This window comes from Silene latifolia, chromosome 10 (genome assembly GCF_048544455.1).
Source record: "Silene latifolia isolate original U9 population chromosome 10, ASM4854445v1, whole genome shotgun sequence".
NCBI classification, from domain to species: Eukaryota; Viridiplantae; Streptophyta; class Magnoliopsida; order Caryophyllales; family Caryophyllaceae; genus Silene; species Silene latifolia.
The window spans coordinates 163,650,151-163,672,435 of NC_133535.1; the positions used below are offsets into that span (position 1 = coordinate 163,650,151).

A 22,285-nucleotide genomic window follows, 5' to 3' on the forward strand; every position below is an offset into this window, starting at 1 on the left:
TTGATTATCATACTTTACTCTTCGTGAGAGGGAGAATTTATAAAGGTAATGTATCAATGATCGTTAATTTGTGTCTATATCGATTACAATAGGAGACGATAATACTCCGTATATAATACACGATTTTTCAATTTCCAAGTTTTCAATCACCACAAAATCATTAACATTAGGAGATATATCAAAGGGTTTTTATTTAATATACTCCGTATCACACAACCAATAAATGATGGGCTTAAACTCAAATGGGCTCAAAATCGAGCTAGAGCTCGAGCTTGTCTCAGACGTCAGGTCGAGCCTGAAAAGTTGAAGCTTGAGCCCGGATCGGAAAAAGCTTGAGCTCAATCCGTTTTGTTAAAAATGTATAACATTGGTTTGGAATTGCCGATCCGATATCATTGGGCCCAAGAGTGATTTTGAATTTCTAATGGTATGACTTATGAGACTATGAGCCTTACTAAGCTCCTAATATAAAAATCACATTATGTACCAAAAAAATACATTTTTAATATGATATATAAAGTATTCGTACTAAGAGAGATTCATTGTATAATGTATAAAAATACTTTGTATATGAAGTTAACATTTATTAGTCAAGCTCGGTTTGGACTGGGATTTAGAGTTGGTATAAAGGGCCGTGGGCGGCACGGCACGGCCTGGCCCGGCGAGAAAATCGAGGAAGCACGGACACGGTACGACTTGGCATAAGAGGGCTCCGACACGATTTTCTTCAGAAATCCGTGCCCAGGCACGGTGGAGCCCGGCCCGAAGAATGGCTCGTTGATCATTATTTATTAAACAAAAGGTACATTAATATTTAATAAAATATATATATTTAAACCATTACTCATCATTTATTAAAAAAAAAGTACATTAATATTTAATAAAATATATATATTTGAACCATTAATCATTATTAAACAAAAACTACTAAAAATATTATCAATTACTCCCTCCAAATTAAAGTGTTTGCCCCATTTCTCTGTTATATGAGTCTTGTATTTTAATGAATTGGGGCAAACACTTTAATTTGGAGGGAGTATATAACGTTTTTTTTTAAATAAAAAAAATATTAAAGCACATGAGCCGGCCCATGGACAAGGCACGAAAAACCCATGGGCCAGTTACGGACTTACGGCCGAGCACGAAAATGGTCGTGCCTTGAGCGGACCGCGGCGTAGGTTTGGATCAGTGGGCCTGACATGGCACGGCCCGAGGAGCCCAATATCCGTGCCTGGGCCGGGCCAATTTTGGGGAAGGCACGACGGGCCGACACGCGGGCCACCCCAGCACGGCCCATTGCCTACTCGACTGGAATTGAGTTTAGTTTGACCGAGCTTTCGAGCCAATTCAGATGAAGGTATTATCCAACTTTTTTTCGTTCGGTAAGTGGTAAATTTTAAGATCCAAAAACCCATTTAGGCCAGAAAGCCCAGTTTAGCCCAGAAGGGCGGTATCAAATGTGGAAGTAATTGAGTATTATTCGAGTCGGATCATTTAAACCGGGTCCACTTTACATTCACAAATTCAAATAATCGAACACAAGAACACAAACCCCCGCCTTCTTCTTCCTCACTCTAACAACACTCCACTCCACAAATCTAGAGAGAGAAACCACCGTCTGCCGGCGATGACGTGGCGAACCGACGGAAAGTTCAAATCTTCCATTAGAAGAAACCCTCTTCGTGACGTCACCAATTCCGCCATTAACGCACCTTCGAAAAAACCCCATCTTCTCAAACTCAACAACAAAAAACACTTTACTTCTTTGAAGAAACGGAAGCTTCATCAAGAAGAAGAAGAAGAAATGTCGTTTAATGGCGACCCGCTTCACCGCCTTTTATTGCTTCATTCCGATGTTTCTTCTCTTCTTCGTCAGGTTATTGCTTTTCAGTTTTCCCCTTTTTTGAAATTACCCTGATTTTTAATTTTGATGAGGAAAAAAACCCATGTTTTAGAATTTGTGATTTTAGGGTATAATTTGAATTCCGGGGAGTTATTGTGTCGGAATGTCGATGCTAATTCATCGTTTTGGGGAAGAAGTGTGGTGTTAATTAGTTTGATTGTAGATATTTGATTGATTTTTGTTAGGGTTTGATTCAATTGATTGTTAATTGATATAATCTCCGTTATTTTTCGCCTGAAATTCATTAGCTTTCGCTTTAGGAGTGAATACAGATTTGTTGTTTGATCAGTTTAGGGCGTTGGTGGTTATTAAACTGATTTGTGTAGGAGGTTATTGGGGTGATGTGGATGTCGTTGCAACTCGGGTTTTTGAGCAAATTCTATGTCTTTAAGAAGCGATTTTGTGTGTGTAATTCAGCAGCTCAGCAGGTGTTGAGTTGTTGAACATTGCTAATGTCGCGCTGTAGAGATTTCAAAATGTGAATGTTCCCGGGTTGTTTGAAGTGAGTGGAAGGCTTTGCAGGAATGGGATATGTTTCGAAATCAGCTGTCTAATTTTCCGCTACTAAACGACATTTTGTAGGAGAAGAATTGTTCCTTGCAGGGGCCTGTCTGCAAACTTATGAACTGTCTGTGTCTGTCTACTGTCTATTGTCTCCTGTTGCCTTGTTTGTTGATTTGCTTAATGCATTTTCGACTTTTCTTGTAAGTATCACTACTCGATTCTTATGCAGGATTGTTAGCTAAATGCATTTACCTTTTGTTTGATACAAAAAGAGGTCAGAAGGGGAGAAGGAACGGAACATTGTAATTTTGATTCCGAATATATCTTCTGTTGGGGATAATTTTAATTTGCTTTGTAGGAGGATCCATTTTCTATCCCCTCCATTATCCTTCGGCTCAATTTCTTTTAACCAAACGGAGGGCATTAGTCTCCCCTTCTTTCCCCTCCAAATCATTCCATCCAAACAACGGGATGCTCTTAAGTTGTGCTTGTGTGATTAGTAGGGTTTGCTGGCTACATTTTGTGGTCTTAATTGCAACTTATACATTTTTTCCAGATCGATGAAGTTGTTGTCGAAGCTGTCAAAGTGAAGATGGACGATGAGAAGAGTAAGGAAATCAATTCTTTCACCAACGTGTTGTCAGATGTCAAATCCTCTCTCGCGGTCAGCACTAAACCTTTGCCTATTTAGATGGCTATTATATTTCTTATTCTATTGTATCGTGAATTCATGATGATAAGAAGTCATCCTCTTTTTATGTTTAGCCGTGGATTCTCAGACTTCAGAAGTCGCTAGCTGCCCCTAATGCTGGTTCTGATTCTAATATTCACTCGAGCGAGAATTCCATTGGAGCTCCTACTTTGAATGAGAGTGAGGAGCCTGAAGTTGGTACTCCTGAACCCACTGTACCGGAATCTCTGGTCTCTCCTTCACCCCTTGTATCTTGGCGCGCTAATAATTGCTTAGCCGAAGGAGGTAAACAGCTTTTTCTGCTCACCCCTCTGCCAAAGCCAACAGCATCGACTTCTAAGCCTTTCGCTTCAGTTAAGCCAGCCGATTGCTCCAGTAAAGCTACTAGAGTTCCCTCTCTTGCTGAAAACGGTAAATCTGAAAATAACAAGCCTGAGATCGAAGCTGAGTCTCCTTTGGAAATACCTATATGTGATTTATCCACGGTGTTGACAACCCCGTGCCTTAAAAACCCTCCAGTAACATGTGTGCAGAAAGAGCCATATCATCAGTTCTCGTACAGAAAGATTGATCAGTTCCACAAGTCCACGCCTTTTCCAGTAGGACATAACAGGTTTTCTGAGTCGACAGATTCTGAGAGCTCCAGTGGCGAAGTTTCTCAGAAATTGGGACTGAAGTACCCTGAACTCGTTGGAATAAAGCCCTCCTGTACTTTAAGAAATGAACAGAAAATTTTTGAAGCGTCACCAGCTTGGATACGATCACCACCCAAGTGTTGTACTTTGATGGAACCACTCGATGAGAAACCTGTCAAACACGATTCTCCTTTGAACGACTGTCTGCAAAACATAACCAGTACATTTAATCAGCAAATGAGTCTTGCTCCTCCTAACCAAGACACGGAAACCAAAAAAGGTGCAAGTCATATATTTTCCGACATATGAGACCAACCCAAATTCTTTTGTAATCCTCTTTTAGTTATCGGTTTAATGGGCTGGTCTCACATGCTAAGACTTTGTCAAGTAGTTTCCACCCTGAGTCGGCATATCCACGTTATTTGACTTGAGTTAATATCGATTGCAGGCAACATTGAAATGGTGGAAAGCACTCCTGTATGGAAAGGGTGTGCAAGTACAGTGAGGACAGGAAAACGCCCTGGCGAGAATACATTGAAGAAGGAACTATGGACAAGGTTCGAAGCTGCATCATTGACAAATGGGTTCGACCTCAACTTCGAGGAAACTCCTCACAAAGGATTTCTTGACAGATTGGAAGAAGCCTCTTGAAATGAGTTAACAATAATTTCTGCTCTTTTGCTGTAAATGGCAGTAGTATCTGCCATTGTATTCCGTCTGTTTAATTAAATCAACAATGTATGTCTAATGTCGATACCCTTATCGCGTAGAAATCATAAATTTCGACCAAAATTGTTGATTATTAAGGTTATACTTTGCTTAAAATTGTAGAATCATATGACGGATTCTTGAAGGAATCAAGATCCTGTGTTTCAAATGGTGTCTCATCTCATGTTCGACGACATTCTTTGTTCGTCTAGTTCATGTCATAATACCCCTATAAAGGCGCATTACTACGAGGACTATCAATTCTCGATTTCAAAAATAACCGGTATAATACCCCTATAAAGTCACATTTTATTTATTTCAAAAAATATCGTCAAAGTTAACCTACCATCAATTCTCAATTTCTACTCGTTTTTTTAAAATTCGTGATCGTATCTCAATTACTGTAGAAAAAATATTCAGAATGCGGCCGTGAGGACCTTTAACATTTAATATGTGGTTCCAAAATCCGATCTTTAGAGATCTATAAATTCTAGTTTGAGACTATGACAATTGACAATGTGATTTCAAAAGACAAAAAATATCGGATGCATATGGTTATAGTCCAATTGTTTTGTTGTCATGCAATCACACAAAGATAAAAACTAATTAAGCAACAATTATGAGAAGGGTCCATACTATAAGAGGGTGGTGGCAGTGTGGCACTCATTCATGCCTTAGAGTTTTTGTATGTGAAATCACATCTATGCATAAATATATATATATATATATATATATATATATATATATATATATATATATTGTCAATTTGTGATATTGGTGAATGGTTATGGTTGAATTTCGTTTATGACCCACATTATTTCTTCAAAATTATAATTTCAAAATGCCGACACTTAACAAATAGCACGAATTTAAATTGCCCACAAATCGAAAACGAGTTACTAATGAAATACAATAACTTTTGGAAAAAAAATCAAAATTTTAACTAAAAGTTTCGAGTCTACTACTTAGGTTCTGTTTGGTAAAACTAACTGAAAAGATAGCTGAAACCTGAAAAGGTAGCTGAAAACTGAAAACCTAACTGAAACTTGAAAAGGTAACTATAAGGTAGCTGGAAATTAGGAACTGATAAGGTAGCTGATTATATAAAAGTGTTTGGCAAACTAGCTGGAAAGGTAACTAATTTTGGTAAAATGACGTAAAAAGATATGAAAATTATTTAATTTTATAAAATAAAGGGGTAAAAAATGGAAAATAAGTCATTTCAGGTAGCTGATTTCTCAAATGCTACTCGAGGTAGAATTTCATTTCAGTTACCTTATTTGACCAAATAAGCTACTTGCCAAACACTTGCAACAAAATCAGGTAGCTGAAATTTTGGTCAAATAAGCTACTTTGGTCAAATAAACAACCTGAAGTGTCGTGTCAAACGGAGCCTTAGAAAGTGATAAGTTGTCAATTATCCCTCTAACTACACTGTTGTAAGAAGATAAAGAAGAATTTCATGCCATTTTGATCGATAATTAACACTAAGTGTGGAATAAGAATCATGTCCATTTCTAACATTGAACAAATTATCACATGTGACTTATCATTCACTTATATCATTATATGGTATATTTTACTTTTCAAAAATTTCCTTCCTTTCATTTTCATTAACTCTATTATTGTGACATTTGTGTATTCCTTAAGAAACGTTACCATCTCAAATCAAGTGAATTTATTAGTTATTTAATTAAATCTTTTCGACGTTAATAATTTACGTTCCAATACAAAATATTAACCAAAGTACATCGAATACTCTCTATCTATATAAATTATTTATATATTTGTAAAATGTTTCCTTATTTAAAAAAAATAACTTAATTAATAATTGAGTAAGTAGATTAATGTAATGATCACATGACATTTGCATTGAACAAAATGAAGAATTTGTTCCCCATCCACAAAGCATATAAACCCACCCACACTCAAAAGTAGGCAAAGGAAGCCACCACACCCCTCAAAATTCCATCCCATCATTAAAAAATTAGTCCTTTTCTATTGATGTAATCATGGTATTGTGTTAATTAATTAATCAAAATTACTTCCACCTACTTAAAATAATATTTATGTCATTTTAGCGAGAAGCTCAGAAATAAACTAAACTTATTTAAATAAAATTAAATTAAATTAAATTAAATTAAACTGAACTAAGTAAAGTTTAAATAAATAAACCTAAATTTCATGATTATCTAGTGATAATCACAAAGAATAAACATACTTTAGAGTTATTTATGGGTAATTCCGTCCATTGAACGTGGCCCATCCAACTCGTAAAATAATCTGGTATAAATAAGGCATTTTAACAAGTTTACAAAGGTCATGCACTCATGCCTATTATCTGTCTGAAACTCGTTAACTCGCTTATTCATGGGTGGATATTTAACGTGAGTTCAATTCATATTCTGAATACACATTTGATCGATCACTTATTATTTTTCTACTCGTATAAGTTGTTAAATGTCATAGTAAGTCTTACAAGAGTCTTATAATAATTTATGATTTCCTATGAATCTAATCATGATAAAAAAATTACACCAATAATGAACCAAAATTAGTTCCACTAAGTAAACTAATGGAGTACTAACAATGATTATTAATTACTTATTGTAATTAAGTACTCCTACATTACTTTTTTTTTTTTTTCACCAAAGTTGGCTGGTGTGAGTGGTAAGGGCTCTCATCTCTTAAACAAGTGGTCAGGGGTTCGATTCCTGACTCTTGCGAATGAAAAAGTCAAACTTGGAAGGGGTCAACCCATTTAATTTCCTTGATCTGGCCGAAGAGATTCCCCTTTACCACGATGAGGGATACTCAACACAAAAAAAAAAAAAAAAAAAAAACATTACTTTTTTTTCCCATTAAGTTATTGATAAACAACTCTTTCGTATCCTTGTAACTACTTACCTGTTACCAAATAACTTATGTTTTTCTACTTCAACAATAATTCCGATACAAAACTGATTTAAATAAGTAATATTGTAAAAATAAGTGATATTTTGGCTCTGTTTGACAAAACTACCTGAAAAGGTAGTTGAAACCTGAAAAGGTAGAAAAAAACGAAAAGTTAACCTGAACTCGAAAAGGTAGTAAAATTAGGAAATGATAAGATAACGATTATATAAAAATGTGTTTGGCAAACTAGCTGAAAAGGTAGATGATTTTGGTAAAATGACGTAAAAGGATATGAAAATTATTTAATATTATAGAATAAAGGGGTAAAAAATGGAAAATAAGTCCTTTCAGATACCTGATTTCTCAAATGCTACATGAGGTAGCATTTCATTTCAGGTACCTTATTTGACCAAATAAGCTACTTATCAAGCACTTGCAAAAAAATCAGTAAATTGAAATTTTGGTCAAATAAAATTTACTTTTTTAATAATAAAAACACCAAGTGTCGTCTTTAAACGGGCTTTTATCTAAATAATCTAGTAAAATAACTTTCATCAATCAACACTCCTCCATGATAAAGACATCAAAGACTTTATTTTAACCGTTTTACTAGAGACTTCACTCATAATTCAGGATAGAAACTACTCCATTAATCAAAATGAGTACTAACAATGATTATTGATTATTAACTATTAATTAATTAATTAAGTAATTAAGTACTTTACATTACTTTGCTTTTCTTCACTTACTTTATCTCCACCTCTTCTCTTCCTTTCTCTCTATCCTCTTCCCTTCTTATAATTCATCATCTTTTTTCTTCACACACCCACCAAATAAATAATCAAAAATCCAAAAAAAAAAAATCAATAAAATCAATTGTGTTCTTCATCTACCCACTTAATCTCTTCAAAAATTTCAAAAATTAAAAATAAATTCAGAAACCCTTTTAATTTTTCTACTTATCAGTTTCATAGATTCATAGTTTAGTCAAAAGAACTACACAATTTCCCTAAAAAAAGATTCGATTTTTATCCTTTTCCCCCCTTTTTCTGTACCCCCTTTAATTAAATTAAACTTTGATTTCAACTCCATGTTACTTTTATCAAATTTTGAGTAATGTATTCATAATTAGATGATCAATAAATCAATTCCTTTTAATTTGGGGTTTTAGGGTTTCCATCAAAATCATATGTAACTACTTGATAGAATTTGATTGATCTGAGTTAATGGGTAGTTATTATCTTTGATTTTATGATATGGGTTTAATCTAATTTGTGAAAAAATTGAATCTTTTTAATTTGGGTCAAATTTAGTGGTACAAAGATCTGTTTAGTAGTAATTATAGTAATTAGTTGGTTTAATTGGGTATTAATTTTGTTCTTCTTAATTTCTGTGGTAAAAAGTTTGGATTTTGATTGTAAAAAAGGAAGTTGGTGGCTGTAATTTTGTGATTATTTGGTAACTAGGGTTAATTAATTTTACCTCTTAATTTTAGTGAAGGGGGAAGTTCTTTCCTTTGTTGTTTTTGCTTTTTTTTTGGGTAAGATTTTAGGTAATTATATAGAGAATTATAAGGTTTAGTTATTTAGGTTTTGTGTGATCATGGATCATGTAATTGGTGGAAAGTTTAAGCTTGGGAGAAAGATTGGAAGTGGTTCATTTGGGGAGCTTTATTTAGGTAACATATATTGGTGGTGGTCTTCTATTTTAATCCCTCCGTCTCGGTCAATTGTTTATGTTTATTATTCTTTGTGAGGGTATTTTAATCAACGGTAAACAAATAATTGGGACGGAGGGAGTATTAAGTTGTAGATGATGTGATCATGCATATTATGTAGTTCTAGTTCTTATGATAAATTGTGGGTTGGTGTGGTTTAGGTATCAATGTGCAGACTGGAGAAGAAGTGGCTGTTAAGCTGGTTTGTACCTGATCCTTTTACTTTTCCTTGTGAATATGTAGGCGTAAGACGGTTTTATGAGTTTGATTGATTGTGTATGCTGGTGTAGCATGTTAATTTTCGCTACGTGTTTATGAACTACTCCCTCCATTTTTCTATGTTTGCCCCATAAAATAATGAAATGTGAGGTATATTTTAATGAAATGGGGCAAACATAGAAAAATGGAGGAAGTATATAGTAACTTCTAGTTTGTTTATCAACTTCGAATTTCTGCTGGCATTAGTGTTCACATTGTGTGGAGTGTGGATCAGGTAGATTAAGCCATATAGGTTACTGAAATGGCAAAAGGAGAAACTGATATTTTCCCTGTGAAGTACTTGAGGAGTGAAAGTGTTTGAGTTAGGTTGTTCTATTCTGGAAACGCGGTTGTGATCTGTGTCGCTGTCTGAAGTCTGAAGTCTGAACTATTGGTCGAAGTTACCTAAGAATCCTTCATGTAGTCTTTGAGGGTAATTGACAGTTCGGAGCATTTTGTGTTGTGTGTTGTAGGAATCTGCAAAGACAAAGCACCCTCAATTGCATTATGAGTCAAAATTGTACATGCTTCTTCAGGGAGGAAGTAAGTGCACAGCCCTTGTATCTTTCGGAATCCCCGTTTTAGTGTATTTATGCTTTGGCTTAGTATTTGTGCTGCTATGATCTGTTGTATGTAATCAAGCTGGTATTCCACATATCAAGTGGTATGGAGTAGAAGGCGAGTACAATGTTATGGTTATTGACCTTCTTGGCCCGAGTTTGGAAGACTTGTTTAACTACTGCAGCCGCAAGTTTTCATTGAAGACAGTTCTAATGCTTGCTGATCAAATGGTAAGTTGTAACTCACGAACAATTAGTCTTCGAATGAGCTTACAGACGTGAACATTTGATAAACCTTGGAGAGTCTAAATTGCTTGCTACCCACCTATTCTAAACTGAATTTCTTCTCTTTGATAGATCAATAAAGTGGAGTACATGCACTCAAGAGGTTTTCTGCATCGTGATATCAAACCCGACAACTTTTTAATGGGCCTCGGACGTAAGGCAAATCAGGTATCTTTTAGGGAAAGCTTTTTCTTGCATCTGACTTCTGTTTTGAAGCTTTGGATCAGTTTGGATCCAAGAGCAATTTTTTCCCAGCCTCGTGAAATAGGAGAAAAATGTGATACTCATTAGTTTATTTGGCATTGAACCTTTGGATGTATAATTCATTTTTAGCTACTCTGCTACTGAGATTCTCGTTGTGCGTTTGCATGCCAAGTCATTCTCGGGTTTATGGGATTGGTCTTGTCTTCTACGGAGTATGTTACATGACATCACAGCCAAAGTGCTTCTGTACTTCTCAAACTCTTGTAACAAATGGCAAACTTCCCTTATATTTGGAACTAGCTCTCTGATCCACCTCTCATATTACTGCCAAATGTAATCCTTGCCTTTATGTCGATATCATACGCCTTTGTGTTATCTGAGTGCTGTTGTGTATATGTACTGAATCTTACCTTGCTTATTGGCAGTAAACAGTACGCACTTTTGAGTTTTGTCTTTTTGTTGCGAGTTACTTTAATCATACGCTTGCCTAATCTTCTTGTACCTCGGTATCAACAGTGGCGGACCTAGGATTTTAGTACCGTGGAGGCACTATTTTTATAAATAAATTATTTCACTATTAAAAACATTTTCATATTCTGGATTTTGTTTCCCAAAAAAGTCTTTGAAAAGTAAAAAAAATGGAAGTTTACTGCTGAAGTTTACTTTTTTCCATCTCTTCCTAATCAAGTACGCTTAACTCCTCCTTCATTCTCTAGGATTCCATGGAATCTCTAGCGTTGCACACTTTTTATTTCTATCACTAGCTCACTACCTACATCAGAACCTTCACCACCTGTCCACCTCCACCTCAACTTCCTTTCTCCATAGACAGGCCTCTAGCCGGTCATTTGGACTTACCTTCTAGCCCAGCATCCATTGCTGACTTCCGAGTTCCATCCCATTCTAGACCACCACTGTCAAGATGTCTCCCTTTAGTCAAAGTTGGTCGACAGTTGAGCATATATTAAAATTTCGGCAATTTGATGTTTTATTTCAAAACTTCACCAGTTTACGTCTTAGTTTAAAAAAGCGCGCCTTGGATGAGGCACTAGCCAAAACGCCATGGTGCATTGTAGGTGCGCCTTTTAGACAAGGCTCACGTAACAAGGCTAACTAGGACGCACTTTCCATATCTTTTAGATAAGGTTTGCCATTTTTTCCCCGTTATTCTTAACTTTACAACTTAACATGTTAGCCAACTTGAAAACTCCTAAAAAGGCTATTGTTGCCCAAAAATTTATTTGGAAATTACATATTTGTTATCAAAAATAGGGGGCCTCGCATCCAAAAGGCTTGCGCTTTGCGCCTCGTCGCCTCGGCCCCTTAGCGCCTCAGTGCGCCTTACTAAGGACTTTACGTGCATGTCAGCAACACATCAGCACACTTTGACACTTGTTTTAGACTAAAAAAATGTAACAACTCGCTGAATAATTGTCTCAGACACTCCTGCGCTTATCAACTTTATGATAGATTTTGTTAAGAAATGTTTGCTGACAATTGTTTATTTGCAGGTGTATGTCATTGATTTTGGACTTGCAAAAAAGTTTCGTGATCTACAAACACACAAACACATACCTTACAGGTAATTCAACAGTGCCCATGTGCACTTGATCAAACTTTTTTTAATCACCTATCTAGTGCTTATCATGATTCCTGTGCAGAGAGAACAAGAATCTCACGGGGACTGCTCGATATGCCAGTGTTAATACACATCTTGGTGTTGGTAAGTATTGCCTCGTCATCTTTACTATCATTTTATAATTATTTTTTGTTGCCACATCTCTTTTTCTTGCTGAAAATGATGGCAGGTTTGTTGTTGCCCTCGAATTAAGTAGTCTGCTGACATTTTGCATTGTTCGAAACAGAACAAAGCAGAAGAGATGACTTGGAGTCCCTTGGTTATGTGCTCATGTATTTCTTAAGGGGAAGGTGGGAATGTACTACTTGGCAATTTCGCTTCTTTAAATTTTCTAATTCTGTATTTTATTGCGCGCATTGAATTTAATCCTTTTTTTTCCGTCTCAGTCTCCCATGGCAGGGCTTGAAAGCTGGTACTAAAAAGCAGAAGTATGACAAAATCAGTGAAAAGAAAATGCTCACCCCAATTGAGGTACCGACATTGGCTCGTTAGTGTTCAGAGTAGTGATAGGGCTTTCGCTTACTAGACTTTCGCTTACTAGACTTTCATGTTATATGTGTATCGTTCCATGACTTTACTACGGTGATATTGTCATGCTTGGAGATGATTGACTGACTACAATTCATTCTTGAAGGTACTTTGCAAAAATTATCCATCGGAGTTCACATCATACTTCCACTACTGTCGCTCTTTAAGATTTGATGACAAGCCAGATTATTCGTATCTTAAGAGGCTTTTCAGGGACCTTTTCATCAGAGAAGGTATTAGCAATGTTTTCTGACGACTGACGGCTTTTACTCCTAATTCCTTATGTGATTTACGAAACAATTTTCTTTTGTATTTGTTGAATAATAGACCACTATTGTTTTTATTAACACAGGTTACCAGTTTGACTATGTATTTGATTGGACTATACTGAAATACCCACAGATTGGTTCTAGCTCTCGAACACGGGTTAGTATGTTGACTGTGTATTCGCTTTTTATTTTCCTTTCCTTTTCTTAGGGCATTTTTTTTTCTTATATGATCTTCATCCTGCAGCCGGCTCTCAAACCAGCTTTAACTCCAGGGCCATCTGCAGAAAGAGCTGACAGGACTTCAGGTCAGCGATTCTTCATTTTAGAACACAAATACCGTACAGCTTACAAGTCTCGGCTCTTTGCCTTCCCAAAAAACAGTTAACTAGGTCACAAATTCTCACATGGAGACGGTGTCATGATAATATTGTCATAAGACTGGCCTGTATGAGGATAAGATAGGGATAGTTAATTCTTTTAATGAATGGTGATTGGGCAAGATTTAGTCAAAAGGATTCGTTGCGCATAACATGAGACTATCTTTCAAGGGACTGCTATAATGGATATAGACAAATAAGTAATAAACGAGAACCGAGATTCCATTTTAGATGAGAATGACCAACTAATGAGCAATTCTTTCTGTAACACACTTCGCTTGTGCTCCACAGTGGGACAAGAAATTCGAGATAGAGTTTCAGGGGCTGTTGAGGCATTTGCTAGAAGAAATAGTCAGGTCTCTGGGTTGCAAGCCGATCAATCTCGTCATAGATCACTAGGGGATCCATCGTCCAAGGATATGGTAAGTCGATATGCAATGTTTCTTTTTTTAGGTATCTAACCCTAAACCACAACACGTCTGTTAAAAAGAAATTATTACTCCGTATATTTCAACTCAAATACACTGTTGCAATATCAGCAAGGTGAACTTGAAAGAGGCCGCAGTTCTCGAAATGGCAGTACTTCAAAAAGAGCAGTTGGTTCAACTAGTAGGCCAAGCTCCTCTAATGGGCCCAGTGACGGCCGATCAAGCCGGCTGTTGGCAAGCAGTGGCCATGTTTCTACAACTCAAAGGATACAGCCAGGGTTAGAGTCAAAAACATCTTCTCGTACACGCGTCTCTGCAACAAGACCAGGTCGAGATGATACTTTACGCAGCTTTGACTTCTTGTCTATTGGCACGGGTCGAAGAAAATAGGGGCAGTTTCGTTTTCCGGGGTGCATCTACCCCAACAAAGTGAAGAATCAAAATCAAGCATTTCAACTTGTTTGTTTTGGTGAAAGTGTCACCTGTTTGGGTTACTCAAGAATGGTAAACTTTCAAAGTTCTTCTGAATCCATGCTTGGAAGAGCTTAACAAAAATACTTTCATTTTACTGTAGCGATGTTAGTGTTCTTGCATGTATTTTCTTCGCTAAGCACCATGTAAAACCGCTCTTTGTGCTCGCTTGGGGAGAGAAGAAAACGAAACCATGTTAAAGAAATTGTTTATATGTGAAGTTTGGAATATTTGCGATTGTAATAATTGGTTACAGTATGCTTTGTGGTCGATGAAGAAGCTCTCTTATGTGTTACGGCTACTGTTAGTTGATGCTCTATCACCTGTTTTTGTCGAAATGTTTTGGAAATTTGCTGCCATTTTTCTTTCTTGGAAAATTTTGCCCAAGTTTCATACCTATGGGTTTTAACAACAATTGTATTTTTGTGGCGGAGGCTTAGTTATTTTCCACATTGATGGACTAAGGTGTAGTTTTTCAATTCGACTGTATAAAACATGGTCGAATTTTGAACAAACTTCACCATCCCAGACAATACTGTTATATTGAGTTATCATCAGTTCATCAGAGTAGAAATGAAACTAATTACAGTATTTTTAAGTGTAGGTTATTAATTAAGGTATCAGGTAATTAAAGTAGAACTGAAAGTCTGAAACCAATTAAGACAGTCCTACGTTCATATGGCACAACCAATTTCATTAAGGCACAAATGCTAGTTCAACAAACCACTAAGGCCCTTTTCTTTAGGGACGCTAGTTGCGCTGTGCCTGCCATAAAAAAGACGGAAGAAGACGGGAAGGAATCAAAAGCTAAAAAGCACTGTAAAAACCAGTAATTAATTAAATAACATTAGGAAAAGAGGTAGCATTAGCTCAAGTGCCTACTCATATAAAGACCTCCTTCAAGGTAAAGAAATTCATGTACACCAGCAAAAAAATTTAACTACAATGAAAATTCGTGTTCACAGCCTTCCACAAAATAAAACTCTGATGGGAACTCCCCATGAAGAAATTTCAAGGGAAGCAACAGTTCCCCCTTCTAATCCTTTGTTTGAGATGCGCAATGAGATTTCGAGTTCTGACTCGTCTGAGAATGTTGAGTTGGTTGAGGAGGAAGTTATTCTTCAAATTGATAAAAAGAAACGTCTATCGTTGGACTCTTCCATTGTTAGCAAAATATCCATGGAACAGTTTCATTTTGCAGCACTTAGGGAGCATTCGGGCAAGATATGTCGCCACACGAGGGATCACTTCAAGGGTCGAGATCAAATGGTCAGGGCTGATGGTAAGTTGAAGACCAAATCTTTGGTTCCTGTCGAGCATTTAAATGTTGTTTGCAGGTACACTAAGAGGACGTCTACAGATAAGAAGACTAAAAGAAAGGATGCCAATTTGATCCTTTTCGACAACCATTATCATCCACCTTTCAAGAAACGTCGGCATTGTCCTTCAATTCCGTCTATTTCTAAGATTAGCCGTTGGATTTCAAGTGGTTTTGGGGTCTCTAGTACGCCCCTGTTTGTATGGTAGCTAGTTTTTGGTGTGTAATCGTATACTATGTAATCTCTTTTTAAGTTATACTCCTTCCATACCACACTAATGGTAACATTGAGAATCTTGGTACTATTCATGATCGTAGGGAATCTTCGATATTATTCTTAATCTATAAGACAAAATATAGTCATGTGAGATCTTGTTTGATTTATCGTCATAAATGCTATAAGAATATCAAATTTTTATAATTTTTAATAATGTGTAACTAAAGATATTCACGTTGCAAAACGTGTCTCGACAAGTGTGAAATGTTTCGGAACGAGAACGCAAATTCAGCAAATCGTAATATCAAGAAAAACTAAAGACAAAGTTTAATAAAACTGCTTTTACAAATGATAATCACCTGCAAGGCTGCAATCAAACCAAAATATAAGAGTAGACCAAAATATCCATCCCATTCATGGGAGCAGTAATACACGAAATCAAATCCAGTCCTCGTTTCTTATCTTCATAGAAAGATATTTCTTCCACACATAGAATTTGCAATTGGTATCGTAATGCATGCCTTGCCAAAGGTATGGCAATATGCGATGCAGTCTACGATCAGCGATAATGCGCAGTTCTTCAACCCATTTATTATTCTTCGAAAGATGAGGATGGGTGGAAAGGAAGTGATAGACATTGCTGAAATCAAGAGGAAGATTGGAGGATGCATTAGCAAAGCAGCTAGAGTCGACAGAAGAAGCATCATCCATATCAGAAGGTCTGATTCCAAGCCACTTGATATCGACGACAAGCTCACTATCTTGGACACCTAGCTCAGCACAGTCTTGAGACAAATTCCAGTCATAAAGCCGAGGTAGATCGCAAGGAGGAGTGTCCAAGAAGGCTAAAAGGTCAAGATGGCGGACATCCATGTCCGTGACAGCAACAATAGGCACACTAGGACAAAGGTTCTGCCTAAGCTTCCTGAGGAACAAGTAGCTGAACTTATCCCAACTGACTTGGAGTATAATCATCGTCGATGTAGCACACGTATCCACTATGAATTCCCTTACGACAACCAAATTCTCATAGTTGAAACCAAAAGCACAAGAGACGCGGAGATGGTCATCTTGGTAACCTGCTCAAAGGGATAGGTAACCTTCATAAGGTATGTAACGCCTTTTTTTTCCGTGGTTGGTAATAAGGCGGTGAACAAGAATTTTGCCAAAAACACAGAAAGTCCCCATGTTATCTAGGAGTATGGGAGTATGCAACCATCAGGAGAGGATCATCATAAATACAACAGGTTCGCAGACATAAGTCTTTCCAAATGTTTCCGTCACTTCGTCGCACACACGTTCTTTGATATCAGCTATTGTATCTCTAAGATGCACATCACAAAGCTTGATGCTGTTAGGCCCGATGACCATCACATTTAACTCCCGCTTTTCGATCAATTTAATCATTTTGTATTATTTGGCCAAACCCTAAACCCTAATAATATTCCCAAGAATAAAAAACAGAGGTTGAATTTCATAAACGAAAACATTACTAACTACAACGGCATCAGAATTAAAGAATTGAACTCCGGATTGCTTCGTCTCCTCCATATAATCTTCAAACCTGATTTAAGGGCACAACCCTAATTTATACTCCGACTAATAATAATAATAATAATAATAGTAGTAATAATAATATGTTAAACTTAAATTATATAACGTACCAGGAAGTTGTTGGCTGAATCACAACCTCAGAAATCGATCGAAATAAGAATTTGTTTGTTTTGAGGGTTTGTGGATTTTTGGGTTTGGTTTGGAATCCAAACGTCCAAATATTCAATTAGTAAACTCGAATAGTTTCGTCTAACTAACATCGACCACGTTTTAGTGACATATACTGCTATACATAACATTTTTAGTATTTTATACTAAAAATAACGCGAAAGTGGTAAACAACCCCCTTAGGTTTACTTCTACGTATGATGAAGCCCTTAAGATTTGTACTAAATAACCCCTTAACTTTGCTATAAAGTGAAATCAAGCCCTTTTTATTTTTCCGGTCAAAATCTCACAGGATTTTTCAATTTCTCATCAATTTCACATATCGGTGTACATATTAGGTATAAATTTCTCTCGGGGTTGAAGTAATCTCACGTTGAAGTAAAAAGGAGCTTGATTTTGGCCGGAAAAAAAGGGGCTTGATTGTTAATATTTATTTTATGTATATGACACAATTTACTAAATGTTGCCACGGATTATTAGTATTTTCCCACATATATTGCTAGGTTTATTAATTTTTTGTTGCGATTATTGTTATTATTATTATTGTTGTCGATTTTTTGTAATTATTATACTATATCGGTCGCGGTCATTTGTTTTATTGTTTAACTTTTATTGTTCTTTCATTAAAAACAGCTGGAATACATAATTAATTCAACCTAAAAGAAGTTTTTTCAAAATAGAAATTTCTATATTTTTATTTGCCAACAATAATTCAAGGGTAAATTGGATTGTTAACATTGTTTTGCAGGAATATAGTGAGAATTATAGACGCTGAAAAATAAACGATGATTTTGTCCGTAAAATTTTGTCTAACAATAAAATCAAAAAATAATGATGGTTTTGGAGTATTTGTTTGATGTTTAGTGATGGTTTAATCCAAAAATTTCAATATTTTTATTTGCAAACTATAATTTAAGGTAAATTAAATGGTTCACATTGTTTTGAAAGAATATAGTGAGAACTATAAATGCTAAAAAATAAATAATGATTTTATGCGTAAATTTATTTTCTAACAATAAAATCTAAAAATAAATGGTGGTTTGGAGTATTTGTTTGATGTTTAATGATTGTTTAACTAATTTTATTACCCGTGAAAATCACGGAATCGTCTAAGTTATACGATAACAGTTAAATTTCAAACTTAGAATTAGAATGAAAGGTAGGTGTGAATTAGGTTATTAATTAAGGTATCAGGTAATCAAAGTAGAACTGAAAGTCTGAAACCAATTAAGACTGTCCTACGTTCATATGGCACAACCAATTTCATTAAGGCACAAATCCTAGTTCAACAAACCACTAAGGCCCTATTCTTTTTGGCTTTTTAGAGCTGAACTGAGTTGAGCTGAGCTGAATAATTAATTAAATAACATTAGGGACGCTAGTTGCGCTGTGCTTGCCATAAAAAAGACGGAAGAAGACGGGAAGGAACAAAAAGCTAAAAAGCACTGTAAAAACCAGTGTGAGTAATTAAATAAATAACACTAGGAAAAGAGGTAGTTAGCTCAAGCGCCTCAAGGTCAAGGGCAATAACTTTGACGATCAAGGAGATTCAGATTTCAGAACGAGAACGCAAATTCAGCAAATCGTAATATCACAAAAAACTAAAGACAATAGGTTAAATATAATCCAGCCCAGATTTACGTATGCGACAAAGTTTAATAAAACTGCTTTTACAAATGATGATCACCTGCAAGGCTGCAATCAAACCAAAATATAAGACTAGACCAAAATATCCATCCCATTCATGGCAGCAGTAATACACGAAATCAAATTCAGTCCTCGTTTCTTATCTTCATAGGAAGATATTTCTTCCACACATAGAATTTGCAATTGTTATCGTAATGCATGCCTTGCCAAAGGTATGGCAAACTTAGGGACGCTGAAAAATGTATTAATACTCTTTATCCGAGGCTGAAATCGAATAGGTTAACAACTGAAATGACTTCGGCCGCGTGATAGAAAAACTTGTAGAAAAAGAAACAGGGTCCGGTACGACCTCCCGAACGGCTAAAATTGAAATGTATAATACACGGTTTTTCGGGATTCCAGGGTCCTGGAACAAAATTCTCCGGAAATCACACATAAAGTTAATCGGGTCAGATAAAGCGGCCACGCAAAAGTTGAGTAGCAACGGAAGACATTTAGGAGTGCCGGAATGCCATAAACCAGCATTCGTCGAACCTCGGATAATCGTGAAAAACGTATTAATACTCGTTATCCGAAGATGAAATCGAATAGGTTAACTCCTGAAATGACCTCGGACGCGTGATAGAAAAATCGGAAGAGAAAGAACGAGGGTCCGGTACGACCTCCCGAACGGCAGAAATTGAATAATACACGGTTTTTCGGGATTACAGGGTCCCGGAACAAAACTCTCCGGATATCATACAGAAAGTTCCTCGGGTCAGATAAAGTGGCCACGAAAAATCTGAGTAGCAACGGAAGACATTTGGGGGTGTCGGTATGCCATAAACCAACCTTTGTCAAACCTCGATTAATCGTGAAAAATGTAATAATACTCGTTATCCGAGGCTGAAATCGAATAGGTTAACTCCTGAAATGACCTTGAACGCGTAATACAAAAACCGGGAGAAAAATCACAAGGATCCGGTACGACCTCCCGAACGGCTGAAATTGAAGTATATAATACACGGTTTTTCGGGATTCCAGGGTCCCGGAACAAAATTCAACGGAAATCACACATAAAGTTACTCGAATTAGATAAAACGTCCACGCAAAATTTTAGTAGCAACGGAAGACATTTAGGGGTGCCGGAATGCCATAAACCGGCATTCGTCGAACCTCGGATAATCGTGAAAAACGTATTAATACTCGTTATCCGAGGATGAAATCGAATAGGTTAACTCCTGAAATGACCTCGGACGCGTGATAGAAAAATCAGGAGAGAAAGAACGAGGGTCCGGTACGACCTCCCGAACGGCTGAAATTGAATAATACACGGTTTTTCGGGATTACAGGGTCCCGGAACAAAACTCTCCGGATATCATACAGAAAGTTCCTCGGGTCAGATAAAGTGGCCACGCAAAATCTGAGTAGCAACGGAAGACATTTGGGGGTGTCGGTATGCCATAAACCAACCTTTGTCAAACCTCGATTAATCGTGAAAAATGTAATAATACTCGTTATCCGAGGCTCAAATCGAATAGGTTAACTCCTGAAATGACCTTGAATGCGTAATAGAAAAACCGGGAGAAAGATAACAAGGATCCGGTACGACCTCCCGAACGGCTGAAATTGAAGTGTATAATACGCAGTTTTTCAGGATTCCAGGGTCCCTAACAAAATTCTCCTAAATCATACAAAAAGTTCATCGGGTCAGATAAAGCGGCCACGCAAAATTTGAGTAGTAACGGAAGACATTTAAGGGTGCCGGTATACCATAAACCAGCATTCGTCGAACCTCGGATAATCGTGAAAAACGTATTAATACTCGTTATCCGAGGATGAAATCGAATAGGTTAACTCCTGAAATGACTTCGGCCGCGTGATCGAAAAACCGGAGAAAAACAAACAGGGTCCGGTACGACTTCCCGAACGGCTGAAATTGAAGTGGATAATACACGGTTTTTCGGGATTCCAGGGTCCCGGAACAAAATTCTCCGAAAATCACACATAAAGTTCCTCGGGTCAGATAAAGTTGCCACGCCAAATTTGAGTAGCAACGGAAGACATTTGGGGTTGTCGGTATGCCATAAAACAACCTTCGTCAAACCTCGGATAATCGTGAAAAATGTAATAATACTCGTTATCCAAAGCTGAAATTGAATAGGTTAACTCTTGAAATGACCTTGGACGCCTAATAGAAAAACCGGGAGAAAAAGAACAAGGATCAGGTACGACCTCCCGAACGGCTGAAATTGAAGTGTATAATACGCGGTTTTTCGGGATTCCAGGGTCCCGGAACAAAATTATCCGGAAATCACACAGAAAGTTGAGTAGCAAAATTTCGGGATTCCAGGGTCCTCGGGTCAGATAAAGCGGCCACGCAAAATTTGAGTAGCAACAGAAGTCATTTGGGGGTGCCGGGATGCCATAAACCATCGAAACTCGGATAATCGTGAAAAATGTGTTAATACTCGTTATCCGAGGCTGAAATCGAATAGGTTAATTCTTGAAATGACCTCGGACGCGTGATAGAAAAACCGGGAGAAAAAAAAACAGGGTCCGTTACGACCTCCCGAACGGCTGAAATTGATACACGGTTTTTCGGGATTTCAGGAAGACATTTGGGGGTTCCGGTATACCATATACCACCATTCGTCGAACCTCGGATAATCATGAAATATGTATTAATACTTGTTATCCGAGGCCGAAATCGAACAGGTTAACTCCTGAAATGACCTCGGACGCATGATACAAAAACCGAGAGAAAAAGAAACCGGGTCCGGGACGACCTCCCGAACGGCTGAAATTGACGTGTATAATGCACGGTTTTTGGGGACTCCAGGGTCCCGGAACAAAATTCTCTGGAAATCACACATAAAGTTCCTCGGGTCAGATAAAGGGGCCAGGCAAAATTTGAGTCGCAACGGAAGACATTTGGGGGTGTCGGTATGCCATAAAACAACATTCGTCAAACCTCGGATAATCGTGAAAAATGTATTAATACTCGTTATCCGAGGCTGAAATCGAATAGGTTAACCCTGAAATGACCTCGGACGCGTGATAGAAAACCGGGAGATAAAGAACGAGGGTCCTGTACGACCTCCGGAACGGCTGAGATTGAGGTGTATAATACGCGGTTTTTCGGGATTACAAGGTCCCGGAAAAAAAATCTCCGGAAATCACACAGAAAGTTCCTTGGGTCAGATAAAAAGGACACGCAAAATTTGAGTAGCAACGGAATACATTTGGGGGTTCCGGTATGCCATAAACCGGCATTCGTCGAACCTCGGATAATCGTGAAAAAAGTATTAATACTCTTTATCTGGGGCG

At 37.1% G+C, this 22,285-nt stretch overlaps 2 protein-coding genes across 2 annotated transcripts; both read left to right on the forward strand.

Moving 5' to 3' along the window:
• The first annotated feature begins 1,524 nt into the window (after positions 1-1,524).
• On the forward strand, positions 1,525-4,525 carry LOC141606847 (uncharacterized). The gene is made up of 4 exons (XM_074426187.1): positions 1,525-1,876; positions 2,964-3,071; positions 3,173-4,013; positions 4,182-4,525. Exons 1-4 carry the CDS (start codon positions 1,628-1,630, stop codon positions 4,382-4,384), a joined length of 1,401 nt encoding a protein of 466 aa, XP_074282288.1. The 5' UTR covers positions 1,525-1,627; the 3' UTR covers positions 4,385-4,525.
• A 3,423-nt stretch (positions 4,526-7,948) lies between these two features.
• On the forward strand, positions 7,949-14,367 carry LOC141606848 (casein kinase 1-like protein 10). Its single transcript, XM_074426188.1, has 14 exons — positions 7,949-9,014; positions 9,215-9,255; positions 9,785-9,854; positions 9,954-10,102; positions 10,229-10,324; positions 11,872-11,942; positions 12,022-12,083; positions 12,226-12,289; positions 12,386-12,470; positions 12,634-12,760; positions 12,880-12,953; positions 13,041-13,101; positions 13,465-13,595; positions 13,713-14,367. The coding sequence occupies exons 1-14, from the start codon at positions 8,939-8,941 to the stop codon at positions 13,989-13,991; spliced, it is 1,386 nt and encodes a 461-aa protein (XP_074282289.1). The 5' UTR covers positions 7,949-8,938; the 3' UTR covers positions 13,992-14,367.
• Positions 14,368-22,285: the final 7,918 nt, after the last annotated feature.